Raw genomic sequence first — 18,512 nt, forward strand, 5'->3', positions numbered from 1 at the left:
GATGGATGGATGTTTTTCTAATTCAAACATTCGGTGTGTAGCTCATTTAACACTCTGAACCCTGAAATCTTCAGACATGTTTGGAGGACATCACCAAAATGACACCATTTATCAGAGCAAGAAACCATAAAAACAGAAAGAATGACCAATTTTTCGCTTTCTGACATCAACTGAACATATGTGTTGTACAGTTCCATCAGTGACAGGGACCAAGAATAAAGTTAAAGTTGTGACGTTCCATCGAAATCACTTTAATTCACACGTCTGATTCAAAAACTTGCCAAAAAGAAACTATTCACAGGAACAAAAGTGCAACTAAGAAATTTGCCCCAACAGTGACTTCTCAGTGAACTGTGTTCTGTGCTCAGGCAGAGTGGATGGGAGACGACAACGGAGACTGTGAAGGAAATAAACAGTTCAATGAAATAAATGCAGCTCAAGAACTGTGTTCAGGGGAGCAAGTAGTCAGCAAGTTGTGGGAAGATACATTCAGCATATATCAGCAAATATCTTTGTAAAGTTGATGAGCAGAGGAGTGTGAGAAATGCTGTAGATGCTGCTGAAGTGTAAATAGTAAAATATCCAGAGTATGTGGAGCCACCTTTGTTTCTAGTGTTGGTGACGTTAGCAGAAAGGTCGTAAAATAATCATAGAAACATTATTTTTTCCCTTTATTTTAACTTGTGCACATTACTGAGTTTTCTCTGCATCTAATCATGGTTGTACTGTTTCCTGAGAGAGGCAGGACTTTTTATTTATGTTTTATTCGGGGAAAAATGAGCCCAGAGTGAGTAAAAATGTGACAGGAGCTGAACCTTATTAGGAGGGTGAGGCAACAAACTGCTTGAAATATAGGATTGTTAATTCAGGATTCCAGTAAATGAGCTTCGTCTGCTAAAACCAGGAAACAAGTTGGCGTTATTTCTTTTTTTATTGCAGTTTTTACATTTCTAAATGTAGCCTTTACTATTTGCGCCTCCCTTTAAACGCTGCGCTCACCTGTTTAGAAGCATTTTTGTGTGTTATATTGCCAGAATTCAGCACTTCTACGTCGTTCATTTACATTTACGTCAGTTATTTTGTGTGATAAACTGCGACACGCTGCCATAAGCTGTGTTCATTTGCCACATTAATTAAATCACGAGCGGCTGTTACTTCACGGCTCACACCTGCTCTGCCGTAATAAAGACTTGTTGATCACTTGCCAAGATGTCTGCATTGCAACTGTCACATAATCAATATAGAGGATTATATTAATCTGTGTGTTTTAATCTCTCATCTTCTTTTCTTCACCTGTTTTCTTGCTTCTTTAATTCTCCCTAATACTTCACCTCCCTCATTCATCCCTGTTTATTAATCTCCTCTTTTTCCCTCCTCCTGTAGTTCCTGTGTACCGTCGTTGCCATCCTGCTGCATTACTTCTTCATGTCCACGTTCGCCTGGATGTTCGTCGAGGGCCTCCACATCTACCGCATGCAGACCGAGCAGCGCAACATCAACTATGGTGCTATGAGATTCTATTACGCCATCGGCTGGGGCGTTCCTGCCATCATCACGGGTAAATACATGCAGACAAGAGTCCTGAGATTTGTGTTGGAAGCGTGTTGATGCATCCTTGTAAGCACAGGCAGGCAAGAAATCCTCCAAGACATTCAGAACAACACGCTGTCATATCCAGTTGTGAGGGTGCACATACACTTATAAAGACCACGTTTATCACGGCGGTCTTGGGTTTCCAATGACTCCTGTAACTCTTGATTTTCTATGCTGGAATCATTGAAACACATGTAACTTCATCATAAAAAGAAATCCAGTCTTTTGGTTTTTATTATAAATATATAAAGGGTCTTCTGGAAATATGACAAAGTCTGCTGGGTCAAAAATATACATACAGCAACTTGAACTATAAGTTTTGGTGACGTAGAACGCTGTGTTAATCGAGTTTTCTTAGTGGCATGGCCTCTTAACTTCTCGTGAGTGATTATGATTGACTACAGCTGCTGATTCCTCTGAGACAATTTAAATAGAGAACATTTGATACATGCATTAGACTTAGAAAGCAGCACTTAAGGGATCAACTCAAGATTCCTGCTGATCACATGAACAAAGAAAAGGCCTTCTGGAGGAAAGTTCTGTGGTCAAATTAAATAAAAATTCAGCAAGTTTGGCCACAATGACCAAAAATATGGAGGAAGGGAACGGAAGGCTTTTAACCCTAAGAACACCAAACCCACCATTAAGCACGGCGGTGGCAGTATTATGCTCTGGGGCTGTTGTGCTGCCAGTGGAACTGGTGCTTTACACAAAGTTAATGGATTAATGAAGAAGGAGGATTACATCCACATTATTAAGAGCCTCAGATCATCAGCCAGAAGGTTAAAGTTGTTGTTCCAGCAAGACAATGACCCCAAATACACATTTAAAATGGTAAAGACATGGTTCAATCAGGCTGGAATTAAGGTTTTAGGCTGACTTAAACCCCATCAAGGACCTGTGGACTGTGATGAAGAAACAAGTCTGTGTCAGAAAGCCAACGACTTTAGCTGAACTGCACCAAGACTATCAATAAGAGTGACCAAAGATACAAGAAGAAGGTTGAGGACGGAAACCAAAAGAGCCTAGTTGAGGTGAAGATGGCCAAAGGACATTTAACTAAATATTAGCTTTCGCAGAACGCAGATTTAGATATTTCCAGAAGACCTACAATAAATCTGTGAAAGAACCAAAATGCGTGATTGTTTCTTTTTTGGAAACAGTGCAGCATGTGTTTGACTACATGATGGAAAACTCAGAGTTATAGGAGTCATTGGAAACTCAAGACACCCATGATATACATGGTCTGTACAAGTGTACGTAAACTTTACCTCTCGACTGTATGTCTCACACACTCACAGGGAGTCTGGCTGTGCAGATAAGGTGTCCTCCTGACACTTGCATTAAACAGGTTTCAGTGGCATTTTAATATGGAGATAGCAATGCAGAGATACACATGCAAGCAATTTCTGCCACCCTGACACACAGAGTAAGCAAAGTAACATCTGCCTGCTTTTCCCTTTTCTCTCTCCTTCCTTTACACACACACACACACACACACACACACTCATTTTGCACTTTCCATCGAGACTCATAACACGCTGTCAGCTCTCCTCTATCTGTTTCTGTCACCGTCACAATCACAGTCCTCGCCTCAAGAATGAATCTGTCTGCCGCCGTCGCGCACACATTAGCACTCGTCTCCGTCCTCGGGCTCGGAGGTGTGTTCGTCTGTCTGCCTGTCTTCATTTAGGGGGTTCCCTGCCTCTCGTTAGTTTAGCAATTCAATTTAAAAATTCTTTGCACCCGCAACTTGTCCCAACCTTGACAGTGTTGTTCAAAAAAAAAAGGAGGGAATGACAAACCTCTCCAACACCACCGTGGACATGTGGTGTAGTCGAGGAGAACTGGACTTGTGAAAGAAAACCTGACACAAATCCTGCAGCAGCATTCGGTTGCAAAGTTATTCTCACTAACGAGCAGCATAGTTAAAATCAATAACGTGCTCGAGCATGTGCAGGAGACGATTACATCACCTGCAAATGATTATTTTAAACATGACTGCTGACTAGAAAGACAAACCCCGACCGTTTGTTTGTGTCTTCTCGCTTTGACCCGTTACGCTGTCACAGAATGTGCTACCTCCCTGTCTCGCTGTTTGCTGTCGGCCCGTGATTGACAGCAGAGGACATCACGCAGCAGATCTTCCCGTCCGACCCGACTGACTGTCTGTGTGTTTTTTCCTGCAGGCCTGGCAGTCGGTTTGGACCCGGAGGGTTACGGCAACCCAGACTTCTGCTGGATCTCCATCTATGACAAGCTCATCTGGAGCTTCGCTGGTCCCATCGCCATCGTCATACTGGTAAACATCTGACACGCTGCAGCTGATCCTGTGTGCACACAAATAAAACACAGTGCAAACGGTGTCACGGGGAGATTTATGAACGCTGCAAAAGGAGCAAATTGGTCACTGAATCTCAAATCATCACATTTTTAAAGAACAATTTCTGCTCCATCATCTCTGACGTGCCTTAATATGAATAATTTATTTATAATTTTAACTTAATATATATGTAATACTTGCTAAAATGCCCATCAACCGACTTTCAACATATTTTTGAGCACATTGAAATTTAAAGCTCTATTTGAACCACGATATCAGAGGAACTAATCGTTCATAATAATTAAAAATTAATTACATTTTCACAGTTTTGTCTTATTATGTCATTGATACTGAAGCTGCAATATTGGACAAATAAATCAAAGAGTATGGGGGGAGTTGAAATAAGAAAAAAGAAAAACATTAAAGCTGTTATGAAAAGTTCCATCTTTGAGCTCACATTAGTTAAAAACTGATAATGCAGAAGTCAACTAGTGATGTTTTCGGATCCATATATAGCTGCATATTATAATAATACAAAATTAAACATACAGAATGCTTTTTAATATGAAATACTAGATCACAAAAAAAGTTATTTTCATTGAACTTTCCTAACCAATTGCGCAGGTATAACAAGTTGTACCACAAAAACAGAGATATTGGTAGAATCCAACTAAAGCAGAGTTCTATATTTTCAAATTGGTTTTCCAAATATAGCTAATTTAATTTAAATATAACTCATTTTTTGTTTTTGTATTTTTAATACAGGCATATTTTCATTTTCAGTCCCAACTTTGTAGGCATAAACCCTGGCTGGGAGGAGACTTGTCATGTAGTTTTGTGTTATTTCTTTGGGAATTATTGCTGCAGTTGGTCATCAGGATGAAAACTTGTTATCAAATTAATGACATGATGCAAGATAACAGCAAAAATTCTGACTTTTATTTTAGTAATTTCTCAGATAATGTCATTCAAACGTAGCCTCGAATTGCAGTGTCCCAGAAAATGTGATGAAAGTGTGACAAAGGAAAGTACTCGATACATCAAGCTAAAATTTCCCAGATACCATTTTAAATATCCAGAGTTTATGATTACAAAAAAGTGCAGAAGCCCCCTGATGATTTGAGATCGAATCACACAGATTCTCTGTCAGAGAGCCACTGATTCCAGCTAAAAAATAATATAATGCAGATAAGCTTAACCAATAAATAAAAATGTAGATAAACTTAGCTTAGTGACTTCCCTGCACGTGAACATTTGGCTTCTAAAATGAGCAGAAACTTAACATCAGTCACAGGTGTCAGCGCTGCAGAACGAATTTCTGAGGGAGAACTCACTTAACCTCGACTGGACCGTCCCTTTAATTGCCTTCACATCAACTTCGCTGCAACGTCTTTTAAACTGCGCCAAGAATGAATAATTACAGCTCAGTCTGATCAGTATTGATGCAGTTCGTAACCTTAAACTCCACCTTCACCCTTATTTCAATGTCCTGCTTAAGGTTAAACAGAATTAACAGAACTTTCCTCCCAGACGGGTGCAGCTCGGCCTTTAATACATTTATCTTTTCCCTCCTGGATGACTATTTTGTTGGCATCGATTTTCTTTCATCTGTTTATCCTCATCCCACATGTTGCTCACGGCAGTATTGAATTAGCTGAAATGCATTAAAGATGTTGCCTGACCGTATTGATCTGCCGCAGATGAACGGGGGGATTTTCATGATCGTAGCCAAGATGTCGTGCAACCCGTCTCAGAAGGAGACCAAGAAGCTCCCCGTCATGTAAGTACCCGCCTCGACTGTTTCAGAAAAGTTGCTGGTGATTTACCTTCTGTACAATCTTTTTTTTTTTTTCTTATGTTTTGGGCTCTTTAAGGCCTTAAATGTTCCTGTACTCTTGTCATTAAAGAACCCTTTACTGACTCCTCTTCCATCCTCTCTGTCGCTTTATGTCTTTCATCCTAATTATAATAATCACATTATTGTGGTGGTAAATCTTTAGTTATGAAGTGATATGAGGTGGAAGTGAATTATAGTGATTAAAGAGCTGCTTAACTGTCCAGCAGCATAATGAGTTAACATCAGTGGTGGAAAGGCAGGAAGTAAAAAGTATTAGCGTGCAGTATATTTGAAGAGTTCATTTGCAAAAACAGATAACTCCATTAAACTTTTTTTTTTTTTTGCTTGAGATAATATCAATCAAACTGAAGTTGAGTGGATTTGACTCAGTAGAAATGACAAACATAGAGATAACTTAAATTTGATTGATATTGTCTCAGGTAGACGATGGAAAAGATGGAGTTATCTGTTTTTGGCAAATGAACTCTTCATTTAGTCCATGTGCGTAAATACAATTTTGAGGTTCTTGCACTTCACATTAATACTTACATTGAATGCTGCTTTATACGTCTACACCACTACATTTAGGTGCTTTCTAGATGGAGATTTTACACAATGGATGATGTAACAAGCTTTAAAAATACAGCACATTGTAAATGACTAAACCAGTGGTTTCCAGCCTTTTTGGCTTCTGACATCTTATAGAAATTAATGCGTAGTCGAGCTTGAGTTTCAGATTTCTATGAGTTGTTAACGGCTCCACCAAATACTGATTTTACACTCTTAACTTCTAACGTGATTTCTTTTCAATAAATGATCCAATATCTCACCGGAATTCAAAGAAAAAAGTCCGACCTTTGTTTTTTTTTTCTTCTTTCTTCTACCATTTATCATCCAGTGAGTTCTCAGATTTATATGTTGTCTATGCCTATAAAACTGGATATAAAGGAGTTCAAGCACCAGTAACATGCTGCTGACAAACTGATGCTTCAATATAAATGGTTATCATACCTTTATTATATCGTTATTTTAGCTTTATTGTACTTTTATCATTCTTGTCCTTGTCCCTAACATGAACATTTTCTCTGTAGAGGATCAATACAGTTGATCTTATCTTAATGATCCAATGATGTCATACACCACAGCAGCACTTTTCCTTTAACACTTTAACTACATTTTGCTTGAGTAGAGTTTTTTATGCAAGACTTTTACTTGTAATGGAGTATTTTTGCATTGCAGTATTTGTCCTTTTACCCAATTAAAGGGTCTAACTACTGGTTGGCATGCACTGCTGCTAACCACTTCATTATCTTTAGCACATCTAAGGTGTTGAGTATGAGATGTAAAGTGTTTATAAAGATCTGCAGATTCACTTTTGTGTCTCTCCGCAGCGCTACGATCCGCAACGCCTTCCTGCTGCTGCTGGTGGCCACCTCCACCTGGCTGTGTGGTCTGATGGCCGTGAACAACAGCATCCTGGCGTTCTACTACATATTCGACGTCCTCTGTCTGTTTCAGGTATGAACAAAGTCTACATTACGCTCTGAAGCCGACGCCTCAAACTCTGACGCTCACTCTGTCTTCTCTGTCATCGCCGTCTCTCCCAGGGTGTATCGGTGATGCTCATCTTCACCGTGTTCAACTCGGAGGTTCAGGAGGCCTGGAGGGTCGCCTGTTTGGGTAAAAAGAGCCCCGGAGAAGAACCGCCAAGACCACCGCAGAACACAGTGAGTCCCACATTCTCTGCAGCTAAACCTAAAAAAAGGGTTTTATCACTGACCTCACTATGAATTCAGCACATTAGCAGCAAAAATGAGCCATAATATTATAATGTGATGGTCATTATTGCACAATAATGACTGTCGGAGTGACTCCAAGAAGCCATACACCGTCTCACTGCGTGATCCCGAAGCCCTTTTTTCCACGTTTCGTCCGACTGTAGCCTCTCTCTGGAAGCACACCCTCACTGTGTCCATTACTAGACAGCACAAAAGCCCTCCTGCCCTCCATTTCTCCTTCCCTCTATCCATCCATCAATCTTTCAGCCCTCCCTCTCTGCTCTCCTTCTGCCCTCAGGGTTTGTTGCTGACCCACATAAAACAATGTACCGACCAGCAGCGGAGCCCTGCCTGCTCTTTAGCCCACTTCCACAAAAGCACCGAGCCTGTTTAGTGACTCTGTGTGTGTGTGGAACTCCATCCTACTTTCACATCTCTTCTGTCTTGTGTGTGTGTGTGTGTTTGCTGGTTCACAGCTCGCTGCACATAAAAAACACTTATTATCTCCCCTGTGCGTGTTCCATATTCCCTTTAAACTCCTCCACTATGCAGTGAACCCCATATGTAGCCTCGGACGTGTGCGTGCATTTATGTGCGCGGAGCTTCGTCGGCATGCGAGTGTTTTCATTTCACCCTTTTAACCCCACGTTGCCTGACTCTTCCCGTCCATCTCTGAGCCATCTGTGGCAAAAGTGGAACCTAATATTAGACACACGTTTCTGTTCGTACCTCACGGTCGTGAGCATTTACGTACACGTGTAAAGACCATGTATGTCATTACCAATGACTCCTATAACTCTGGATTTTCTGTGATAAATCCATTGAACAACATTCGTCTTTGTCACAGAAACAATCAAGCGTTTTGGTTCTTTCATATATTTATTATCTGGAAAACTGACAAAATCTGAAAACAAACCAAACACATACAGCAATCATTTTTGGTTAGATGTCATTTAGCCTTTTACCCTCCACTAAGTGCTTTTTACAGCCGCCCACAAGCTTCTGGTTTCATCTTTGAGCCTCATCTTGACAGAATTGGGGCAGTTCAACTAGATTTGTTGGCTTTTTGACACAGACTTGTTCTTTATGGAGTTCAAGTCAGGACTTTGGGAAGACCCGTCTCAAACCTTCAGTTATTTTTTGGTCTTTTTGCCTTTATTTAATAGGACAGTTGAGAGAGCGACAGGAAAGTCGGGGAAAAGAATGGGGGAAGGACCTGCAGGATAAGGCCGTGAGCTGGACTCGAACCCATGACCGCTGCATCGGGGACTATAGCCCCTGAACATGGGACGCCAGCTCAACCAGTTGAGCTATCGTGGCGCCCCTAAAACCTTAAATCTATCCTGACTGAACCATTTCTTGTGTTTGGAATCATTGTCTCATTGAAACACATCCAAGACCAACCTTCAGCTGATGATTTTAGGTTTTCCTGAAGAATGTGAAGTCTCTATACTGGTACTAAAACAGCCCCAGGGGCATAATACTGCCACCACCGTGCTTTACAGCCTCACACTTAGAAACATTAAGAGCTGATGGAGTCATTGGAAACCCACTACCATAACATACATGGTCTTTACAAGTGTATGTAAACGTTTGTGCACAGCTGCATAAAGGACCACCTATTAGCATAATATCTGCCTATCTGAGTCATACTGCACTGTACGATGGGTTATTTATGACGACAGTAAACTACAGAGAGCAGGTGTCCTGTCTTATTTCCAGGCTGGAGCTTCTGCTCTACTTCTTTAGCCTCGTTTTGATATTTTTTTTCTCGGTCAGCAGCTACTAAAGCTCACATGAGTTTGTGGAAGCTGTAGTGAAATACAACGGACAGGTGCTGTTAGCAAAAATGACATCATACATGTCAGGTAGCTGTTATTATATATTCATCATTATAATAAGAGATGGATGGAAAACTTATCTAGAAGCATTTATGAAAAAGTTAATAGTGAACATAAGTTAATCCATTGTTCCTTTGTACTATTGTCCCGAAAAAACAATAATAAATTTGAATTCTTAGGATGTTTTTCTCTAAAATATGAATGATCAGCTGTTCTCTGAGCCTCCTCCTGTGTGTTTTTGGTTGTTCTCAGGCTCAGAACCCCTACCACAACCCATCACTGTTGGAACAGAGCGGCCTGCACAGGATCACCCTGGGAACCTCCACCATCTCCTCCGTCAGCTCCGCCAGGTATCTGGACGCGCATTCATTCCCACATTCATCACAGCATTTAACAACAAACCAGAATGGAAAACTTGTCCGAGGATAATGAGACCAGACGCGAGCAAATGGTTTAATAGCGGTATAAAAATGATTGACTGATCAAACATACACAGATGATAACTTGTCCTTCAAACAGGAACGTCTCTCTGGTTTGGGAGGAAGTCGCCTCGGGGAGGAATCTCCCTCGCTAATAAAAACCCTGTTGTGTCTTTTTTGGGTCAGTGGGGTAAAGATGAAGAAGATTGGATCCAACAATGTAGTGTATTATATATAGAGCAGGACTAATGTACTCTGAGAGCGGCTGCTGATGTCTTCATGGCTCAGTGGTCGTCTGTGTTACTGTCTCGGTGTGTACGTACAGTACACGCTACTGTACTCGTACGGATGGATGCTCTTTATTTTAAACCTTTATTGGCGTGTGTGTGTTTACAATAATGTGTTTTTCCCCAACAGAGAAAACCTTTTGGCTCGACAGACTCTGGAACAAAACATCGTCCACACCGGAGCCACCGACCTGGATGTGGCCATGTTCCACAGAGATGGAGGTAAACACACACACACATGTATGAATGAATGAATGAATGAATGAAAACGAATGAAATGAAATGAATGAAAAATATTTTATTTATCCCAGAAGGGAAAATCAATATTGTAAAAAGCTCACTTTTTTTTTTTTTTTTTAAATCAATATATCATATATATACAACAATAATAATATATGTATGTATGCACACAGTGGGATGAGTAGACATGGATCCACTATACTTAGGTTATACTTTATTATGGCGGACAACATTTAATTTCCATGTGCAACATTTTCATTCCATGTTTTATATTCACTTACATGCAATACATTGTCAATGTAATGTAAAATATTTCATTTTTTAATTTCATTCTTTAGGTGCAATACTTCATTTTGATGTCCAATATTACATAATTAAGTGTGATATTACTTATCACCTCATAAACATCGCCAGCATTCCTTATCACTGAACTATTCTAGTCTCATTTTAGCTTATTTATTTATTTCAGTACTTTATCGTACTTAAATCCTAATTCTTTTCTTCGAGCCACTGCTTTTGTTATGTTACATAATTGTGTTTTTTCTAAGCTGTCTCAGGAATTTCCTCTGGGATTAATAAAGTTTTATCTCATCTCATCTTAAACACACTTTATAAACAATAGAAACACATTCTCTATACTTTCCTCTATTTACTCTTTCACTGTCTCTGTATGAATTTAATTAAATTCCATCATAAGGTACAATAACAGCACATCAGTCCCCTCTCTTCTTCCTCCTGCCTCTCTCTCACTCCTTCCTCCTCTTCTTCTTCTTCCAGGTGAGGACTCGGACTCAGACTCGGACCTCTCCATGGAGGAGGAGCGCAGTCTCTCCATCCCTTCGTCTGAGAGCGAGGACAACGTCCGTCTCCGTGGACGCATACAGCGGCGGTTCAAACGCTCCAATCACGGCGAGCGCCTGCTCACCGAACCCGCCAACAACGGCACCAAAGGTAGACAAGTGGCTTCCACGTTTTTATTTAAGTTTTTTACTCTCTTTTTTTTTTTTTTTGTAGTGCTTGCTGTCAGAAAGCCAATAATGTTGAAGGACGCCAACACTCTGATGTGGCAATGTTGGCACAGAACAGTAGATGTATGCAGGATGACACGCTGCTGCAGTGGTTAGCAGGGTCATCTCACAAAATTAAGGTTCTTCTGGTTGATTTGAGCCTTTCTGTGCAGGTTTTGCATGCTCTCCCTGTTCCTGTGTGGGGTTTATCAAGGTCCTTGCTCCTCTAGTCCTAAAACATGCATGGTCGGTTAATTGGTTATTTTAATTTGACTGTAAGTGTGAGCGTGCACGGTTCTTTGTCTCTTTGTGTTCCCCCTGTCATGAACTTGCGACCACTCCAGGGTGTATGGATTTTATGTATGCTTTTAAAAGAAAACACCACAGAAAATCTATGTTTCGAATATCAAATATTCATCCCCTGTCAGGTTGAAAGCTGGTTAAAGTGCTCCTTCGCAGAGGAATGAAGCTTCTGTTGAGGGTGAATTCACAGCAAGTTGCAAGGACACAGCTCCAATGTCAGTGCGAGCTTTTCAACTCCCGCAGCATAACTCTCTTCTCTGCAATCGAGCCCCGTGTTCGGTATCTTCTAAATACCCACGGTCTCTTCACAACAAAGCGAGCACGATTTGCAGTCTGTGTCAATGCCACCTGAGAGCATCATAGGCGTGTAAAATAGCGTTTTAAGTGTAGGAACAATAGCAAACACCTCCAACAAGAGGAAATGTCAGTGCCAGCAGTCATTAATCAATACCTGCCTTCTGCCGGTACACATAAACAGATGTCATGCATAATATATCAGTTTATACACTTCAGTGTTTGGTATAAATGTCATGCAAGCACGTTTTCTGTGAAAGGTTCCACTGTGAGAAAATGCCAGATACACGCAAATCTATAAATCCATAAAAGCGATCAATAGTTCACCTCATAAGGCATTTGGATCACATGAACTCTATTCACGGTAAAAGCAGACTAATGCTGTGGAAGAAGGCAGCAGCATCCAGATGGCCGGTACAGTCCAATCAATGCATCTGTGCAGTCAGAGTGAAGAACCTGAGTGGTGCTGAGAGATGTGAGCTTTTTACTGAAAGGTCACAGTCTGGAGGCGTCTTATTCATTGTGACAAAGCATTAACCCCTCAAGTCCTGCGCTAGTTTTGGAAATACACACCGACAGTCTGTCACAGCTCTGCAGCTGTACGACCAAAATGAACCAAACTACAATACAGTAAGTCTCCTTCTACTCATCAGGCCACACAATCAGAGAACAAGCCTTTTTCCAGACACAGTGTTGTTATTGAAGCTTTTCGATGCAACACAACAATACCACAACCACTTTAGCCACAGCAGCAATCTGTTCACTGAAAAAAAAACACATTGAAACCTTTGAAAAATGGTGGCGAGTTGCATTTTAATAACAGATGCAGTGTGTTCCAGGTGGAACAGATTAAACCCGTCATCGGTGCGGCGTTAGAGGACCGTGCAAGTGAACAAGTCTTCAACGGCTGGCTGGGAAAATGCTTCCAAATAAAGCAGTAAATGTTTGGGTTTTTTGTAACCTCTTGGTGCTGTTGTTAGCAGCCTGTTACAGAGAGAAAAATGGACCGACTGAATTCTAACAGAACTCGCTTAACATCGATGGTGTCGAGTATTTTATCGGGATAGAAAAATAGAAGCGCAGACAGAAGTTCATTTTTAACAGATCCAAGCAAGTTCTGGGAGTTATTTCTTTCTGCTCCCGTCACATATTTACTTACTGTGGGCTCATTTTTCACTGCAATATAAAGTCCTGCACCTCTATGGAAACAGAACAACCATGACTAGAAGTAGAGAGAACTCAGAAATGTCTCCTGTGCAGTAGGACACTGTTAGAATGTCATAAATCAATCTTGAGTGCTTTCCAAGTGCACACAAGTGTAACCAATACTGCAAAAAATAATAATGACGCCACATATTATAGATATTTTAGAGTCACTAAAGGCTTTCCTGTGGCACCGGAGAACCTATAATTTAGTGCTAAAAAACTGTTTATTTTTTGGCAACTTTTTAAATGTAAAATAAAATGATTTTAATGAAGCTAAAATAGGAGAATTATGGTCTCTCTTTCTGGGTCCTGGTCAGAACTCTTTCTGCAGGATTTGGGATCAGCTGGAGGTTTTTTCACATCATTATCAGGACATTCTGATACTACAGAGTTACAGTGGTCCAGCCCACAGGTAACAAGTGCATGGACTATGTTTTCAGCATCACTCTGAAACAAGACGCTCCCATTTTTGACAATCTTGCACAGGTGAAAGAAGGTCGTCCTAGAGATTTGTGTCATGTATGAGTTAAAGGACATATCCTGGTCAGAATAAACTCCAAAGTTCCTCAAAGTGGTGCTGGAAGCCAAGGCAATGCCATCCAGAGTAACCAAACAGTTCAAACCAAAGAGATTGAGTAAAAAGCAACTGGGCTGGACTCAGAACTTACTCTTGGATGAGACGTAAAACATCTTCAAGAACCAAAAAATAGAAGTCCAGTTGCTTTTTACTGAAGCTCTTAGGACTACCAGGACTTGGATGACTCAGGATCCACACAGACAAACGGTTACATGTGTGTTTCTGAGGTGTTTCGGACCAACAACTTCACTCTTGTCTGAAAAATACCAGTCATCCAGGCCTCTCTGTCATTTCACCTCCATGAATTGTCACCAAAACTGACCAGAAAGTGTTCTTTTTGTGTGTGACAGATCTGGATGGCAATGACCTTTTGTCCTACTGGCCAGCTTTGGAGGAGTGTGAGACACACACCCTGCAGAAGTGGGGCTCAGAGCGCCCCCTGGGGGCAGATTACAGCAAGGACGCTGCCAATAACAACCAGCCAGACGCAGCGCTGACCAGTGGAGATGAGAACGGCCTCACTCAGCCACACAGGCACCGCAAGGGTGAGAGAGACACAAAGACAGGCGTGGACAGTTGAACGAAGATGAAATATACCTTCAATTAAACTAGACATCAAGAAAAGTAAACAACAAAATATGTGCAAAATCCTAAATCAGTTATTTATTCAACTTATATCTTCAAGACGTTTTTGTGTTTCATTCTCGTTATAAATATCTTCTTGGCACCATTCAGTCACATTTGCATCTTTGTGCCACAAAAATCTCTGTGTCGTCACTTTCTGGTCCTGCGTCTTTGGATAAACAATATAAATCTATGATCCTCTTCAATATGATGTCTAACAAACGTCTCCGGACAGCCTGTCTGAGAGATGAAACCCGGTCATCAGGATAAAAATGGGTTGTTTAGCCCAGAGGAAGATGGAGGCAATGTCAGCTGAATCAGCAAAGCATCATTTCAAACACAGCTCAATAACTGTGTGTGCTGCAGTTCATCTGTCATACCGGTTTGTTATTTCAGTGCACCTTCCAGCTGACCTGGAGGTGCAGCCTCTGTTAATTATAGCGCTAATATCATTGGTTTATTTTACATTTCATATCCTTATTTTCTTGTCTGTTCTTATTTGCAACTACACTTTGGCATCATGATGTGCACATTAGAGCTGTTTCTCAGAGCCAGAATACAAGGATTTACACTTTCATCACCACATGTACACTACATGCTGAGCTGGAATCGGCTAAATGGCCCCTGGGCATAAAAAATAACTTTAAAAAAACACAGTGTGGTGCTTCAGTTGTGGTCTAAATCTGGCTCTGAAAGCACAGGTGACACTCAGAATACATACATATGAAGCTGTTACATCCACACGTACACATAAAGGCCCTCTGACAGCGAGTGAGGAAGAAAAAGAAACGCCAGCAAAGTCGGAAGTGACTCATGTAGCCTGAAAGAATGAGTAACATTCTAGAGAAGGTATTAACACACAAGCCACATGTGTATATGTACAAACACACACCCACGTAAGCATGTAAAGGGAAAGCTACTTTTAGCAGTGGAGGGTATGGACTGTAGTTCTATGACTCACTTTAGTCTCCCTCAGGATTACACAAACAGACCCAACGTGACATTTTGATTCACGACGAGCATCAAAGGAAGATTTGAAATGTCACAAGTCAAAAATATTAAAAAAAACATCTCTCCTGCTCTTCTACGTAATGGTCTTTCTTCAACCCCACTTTTTTTTTCTCTACTGCTCCCTCAATCTCTTCTGTAAAGTTCTTCGTCTCACATTCTCATATCCTTGTCTTAGGCATCCTGAAGAACCGTCTCGGCTGCCCTCCAGCTCTCCAGGGTCTCTCCACCATGGGCCGAGTCCCCAGTGAGCTCAACTGGTACCGGACCTCCACTCTGGGCCACCGCGGCGTTCCTGCAGCCTCGTACGGTCGCATGTACTCTGCCACAGCCGGTGCCGGTGGAGGTTCTGGTTCTCTGTCCCAGCCAGCGTCCCGCTACTCCTCCAGGGAGCACCTGGACTCTCTGGCCCGGAGGCAACTCTCCAGGGATCCGCTGGGGAGGCAGACGGTCGGGGGTTCAAGGGACCGGCTGGACTCCCGGGGTTCCAGGGACAACCTGGATCTGTTACCCAGGAGGAGAGACCTGGGGCTGGGGCAAGGAGCCGGGCTGGGGGGCCTGGACCACCAGAGGGTCTCGTCATCCAGAGAGAACTTGACAGGATCCAGGGACAGACTTGACAACCACCACGCGAGCAGCTTCCACGCCTCGAGGGAGGACTTGAGTGGAGCTGTCGGACCCGGGATGGAGGGCTACCTGAGCGGGTCGAGGTCGCAGCTCAACACGCTGACTCGGCGGCAGGCCTCGTCCCGGGAGCACCTGGGAGGAGCGCTGATGAGCAGCCGGTCGAGGGAGCAGCTGGAGACCAACGGAGTGGGAGCCCAGGCCCAGCCGTGCCGGGAGTGGCTCCGAACTCTGCCGCCCCGACAGCCGTCGCACCCCGACCAGCCTCCCTCGTCCTCCCCTCCTCCCCCCATCTCCGAGGAGCCCCAGCAGGAGCAGCCGCCCGCCTCAGCTCACGCCAGAGCACGGCTGGACTCCGCACCTCCATGTAGGTACCCCCAGGCGCCGGGTGCAAGTCCGAACACTCTGGGCCGACAACCGTCCAGTGAGCAGCTGGATATCCTGTCCTCCATCCTGGCCTCCTTCAGCTCCTCTGTGCTCACTCCTCCCCCCGCTGCCTCTAACCCTGGTCCTAACGGCTCCGTCCACGGAGCCTCCCTTTCCCCGTCGCAGTCCGCCACCTCCCACAGCATATCTGAAGTCTCCCCTGACTCCGAGTAAGTCCTTTTGTGTGACTCAGTCTGTCTCCACTAACCCTCCTCCTGTCTCGTTCTGTTTTACATCTTCCTCTGAGTTTTTATGCTCCCATCATCTTGGACTTTTGACTTCTTTTTCTGTCTTTTTATCTTAACTTTCCTCAGCTCCCTCAGCTCCAGCCGCTACTTTCCAGCTTCTTTATCTTTCTCCTCCCTTGTGTTTCAGTCTGTTATCTTCGCCTTGCTCTGTCCTTTTGCCTCTAATAGCTCATTTCCATTTTACTCCTGCATTTGTCACAATCATGTGTAGCTGAATTTAGAATCAGTGGAGGAGTTTCCGTATAACTTGTAGTGACTCGTTTTTTGTTTTTTTTTTTCACCTCAGAGCCAACAGAAGCGAAGGACAGTCTTGATGACAGCCTCCACATCCCTTAATGCATTGCAACAGTGCGGGGGACACAAGGGACAAGCTCCACGGTCCAATGGGACAACATGGGACAGTAGACTACAAAACAAACTCACAGAGGATTCACACAGATAAGAAGAAACATCATCTGCATACGATAGCATTTGTGGGCGGATCGTACTGTACAAATCAAGTTTTTTGACTCCCACCGCCTACAATAAACTACAATGGTTCTTTGGACGTTGACTCAACCACCTCGACTACCTAAAAAAAACTGTTACAGACTACCACGAAACTCCTCAGATTTCAAACGTTAGCCTGAACAACACGAGATCCGTCGAAAAGAAAAGAAAAGAGAAAAAAAAGAAGCGACTGTAAATAACATTTTTATACATTTTGTATCTTTTTCATTGGAGATGAAGAAGAAATCTCTTGTGATGTTTCTTTTTGTTTTTGTTTCTTTTTTTAAAAATGATTGTGTCCATGTGCGGTTGTGAGTGAGGTTGGTGCGAGTCTTGTTTGTTTGCTGAGGGAAGACGTCGTTCCCCTGACAAAGTGAAGTAAACAAAAAAAGAAAAAAATCCCTCAAATTTCTCCCTGAAAAGCGTTTTTTTTTTTTTTTTTCCTCAGAAACTTTTTCCTCACACCCGTCATCTTTATGTATAGCGACAGGGCTCCGGCAATAGTATCGAATGAGATTACCGAAAAACTGCGAGACGTAGTTGGAAGGGAAAATATCAAAGTATCCAGAAGTGATTGTAAATAAAGGGAAGGGATTATTATAAGAGATTTGATGGAACGAGATGATTGTGCAGAGAAAGATTGCGAAAGCGTAGAAGCTGGTGGTTCAACTGTCACGAGTATCAAAGGTATCGGCTCTGTCAGGAGATTGTGCTGTTTTTTTTTTTTGTGATCCGCTGTATATGAATGTGACCTTGTCCTCTATCTGTGATATCTTCGTGCCTGGTGCTGTCTGAACCAGACCATATCAGTCCTGCTGATATTACCAGACCATATCTTTAGTGTTCTGGAGACCCGGTGGGTGAAGGTTGATATCTCCGTCTGCCTCTCTGCATGAGGCCGAATCAAGCAGCAACCGTTTAAAGCCCCTCAAGGTAGTTTTTTTTTATATATATACTTTGATGCATCACGACTCAACCTGCCTCAAGGGACGCCTACAGGAGCAGCACCATCTCTCCGGCAGCATTCAGGAGACTCATTTCTCAAAGCTTCTCATTTACGAAGAAGTGCTGTGCAAATCTAAAAGCCAAAGGGACTTAAAAAAAAATAAAAAATCAGTATGAAACATTGATGTTCTCCAGGTTTCTGTGACGATGCTGTAGATGTAATTCAGTTTTGTTTTAATCATTTTTTTTTTACAATAACTGTGCCATGGAAAGAAGTCTAAAGTGAAAATTTGTTTTTACTAATGAGGCCTTAGAGCTGTGCTACAACATAACCCGCTGTCTTGGTTATTTTATTTGGCTGCATACTGTAAAAGAAGTGGATTCTGATTAGGCACGTGGGAGGAGGAAGGATAAACAGGGCCGACATGAGTCACATCTCGGAG

At 42.3% G+C, this 18,512-nt stretch overlaps 1 protein-coding gene across 1 annotated transcript in view; it reads left to right on the forward strand.

Annotated features, from left to right (window-relative positions):
• Positions 1–16,961, forward strand: part of celsr3 (cadherin, EGF LAG seven-pass G-type receptor 3) — a 200,095-nt gene extending 183,134 nt beyond the window's left edge. Inside the window, exons 24-34 of the mRNA XM_008284729.1 lie at positions 1,384–1,558; positions 3,783–3,895; positions 5,617–5,696; positions 7,145–7,271; positions 7,361–7,480; positions 9,625–9,722; positions 10,209–10,300; positions 11,096–11,269; positions 14,056–14,250; positions 15,516–16,557; positions 16,922–16,961. Of these exons, the coding sequence (XP_008282951.1) occupies positions 1,384–1,558; positions 3,783–3,895; positions 5,617–5,696; positions 7,145–7,271; positions 7,361–7,480; positions 9,625–9,722; positions 10,209–10,300; positions 11,096–11,269; positions 14,056–14,250; positions 15,516–16,557; positions 16,922–16,949 (2,244 nt within the window). The 3' untranslated portion in view covers positions 16,950–16,961. The remainder of the gene's footprint in view (positions 1–1,383; positions 1,559–3,782; positions 3,896–5,616; positions 5,697–7,144; positions 7,272–7,360; positions 7,481–9,624; positions 9,723–10,208; positions 10,301–11,095; positions 11,270–14,055; positions 14,251–15,515; positions 16,558–16,921) is intronic.
• Positions 16,962–18,512: the final 1,551 nt, after the last annotated feature.

Source organism: Stegastes partitus, unplaced genomic scaffold (assembly GCF_000690725.1).
Source record: "Stegastes partitus isolate 25-593 unplaced genomic scaffold, Stegastes_partitus-1.0.2 Scaffold369, whole genome shotgun sequence".
Classification (NCBI taxonomy): domain Eukaryota; kingdom Metazoa; phylum Chordata; class Actinopteri; family Pomacentridae; genus Stegastes; species Stegastes partitus.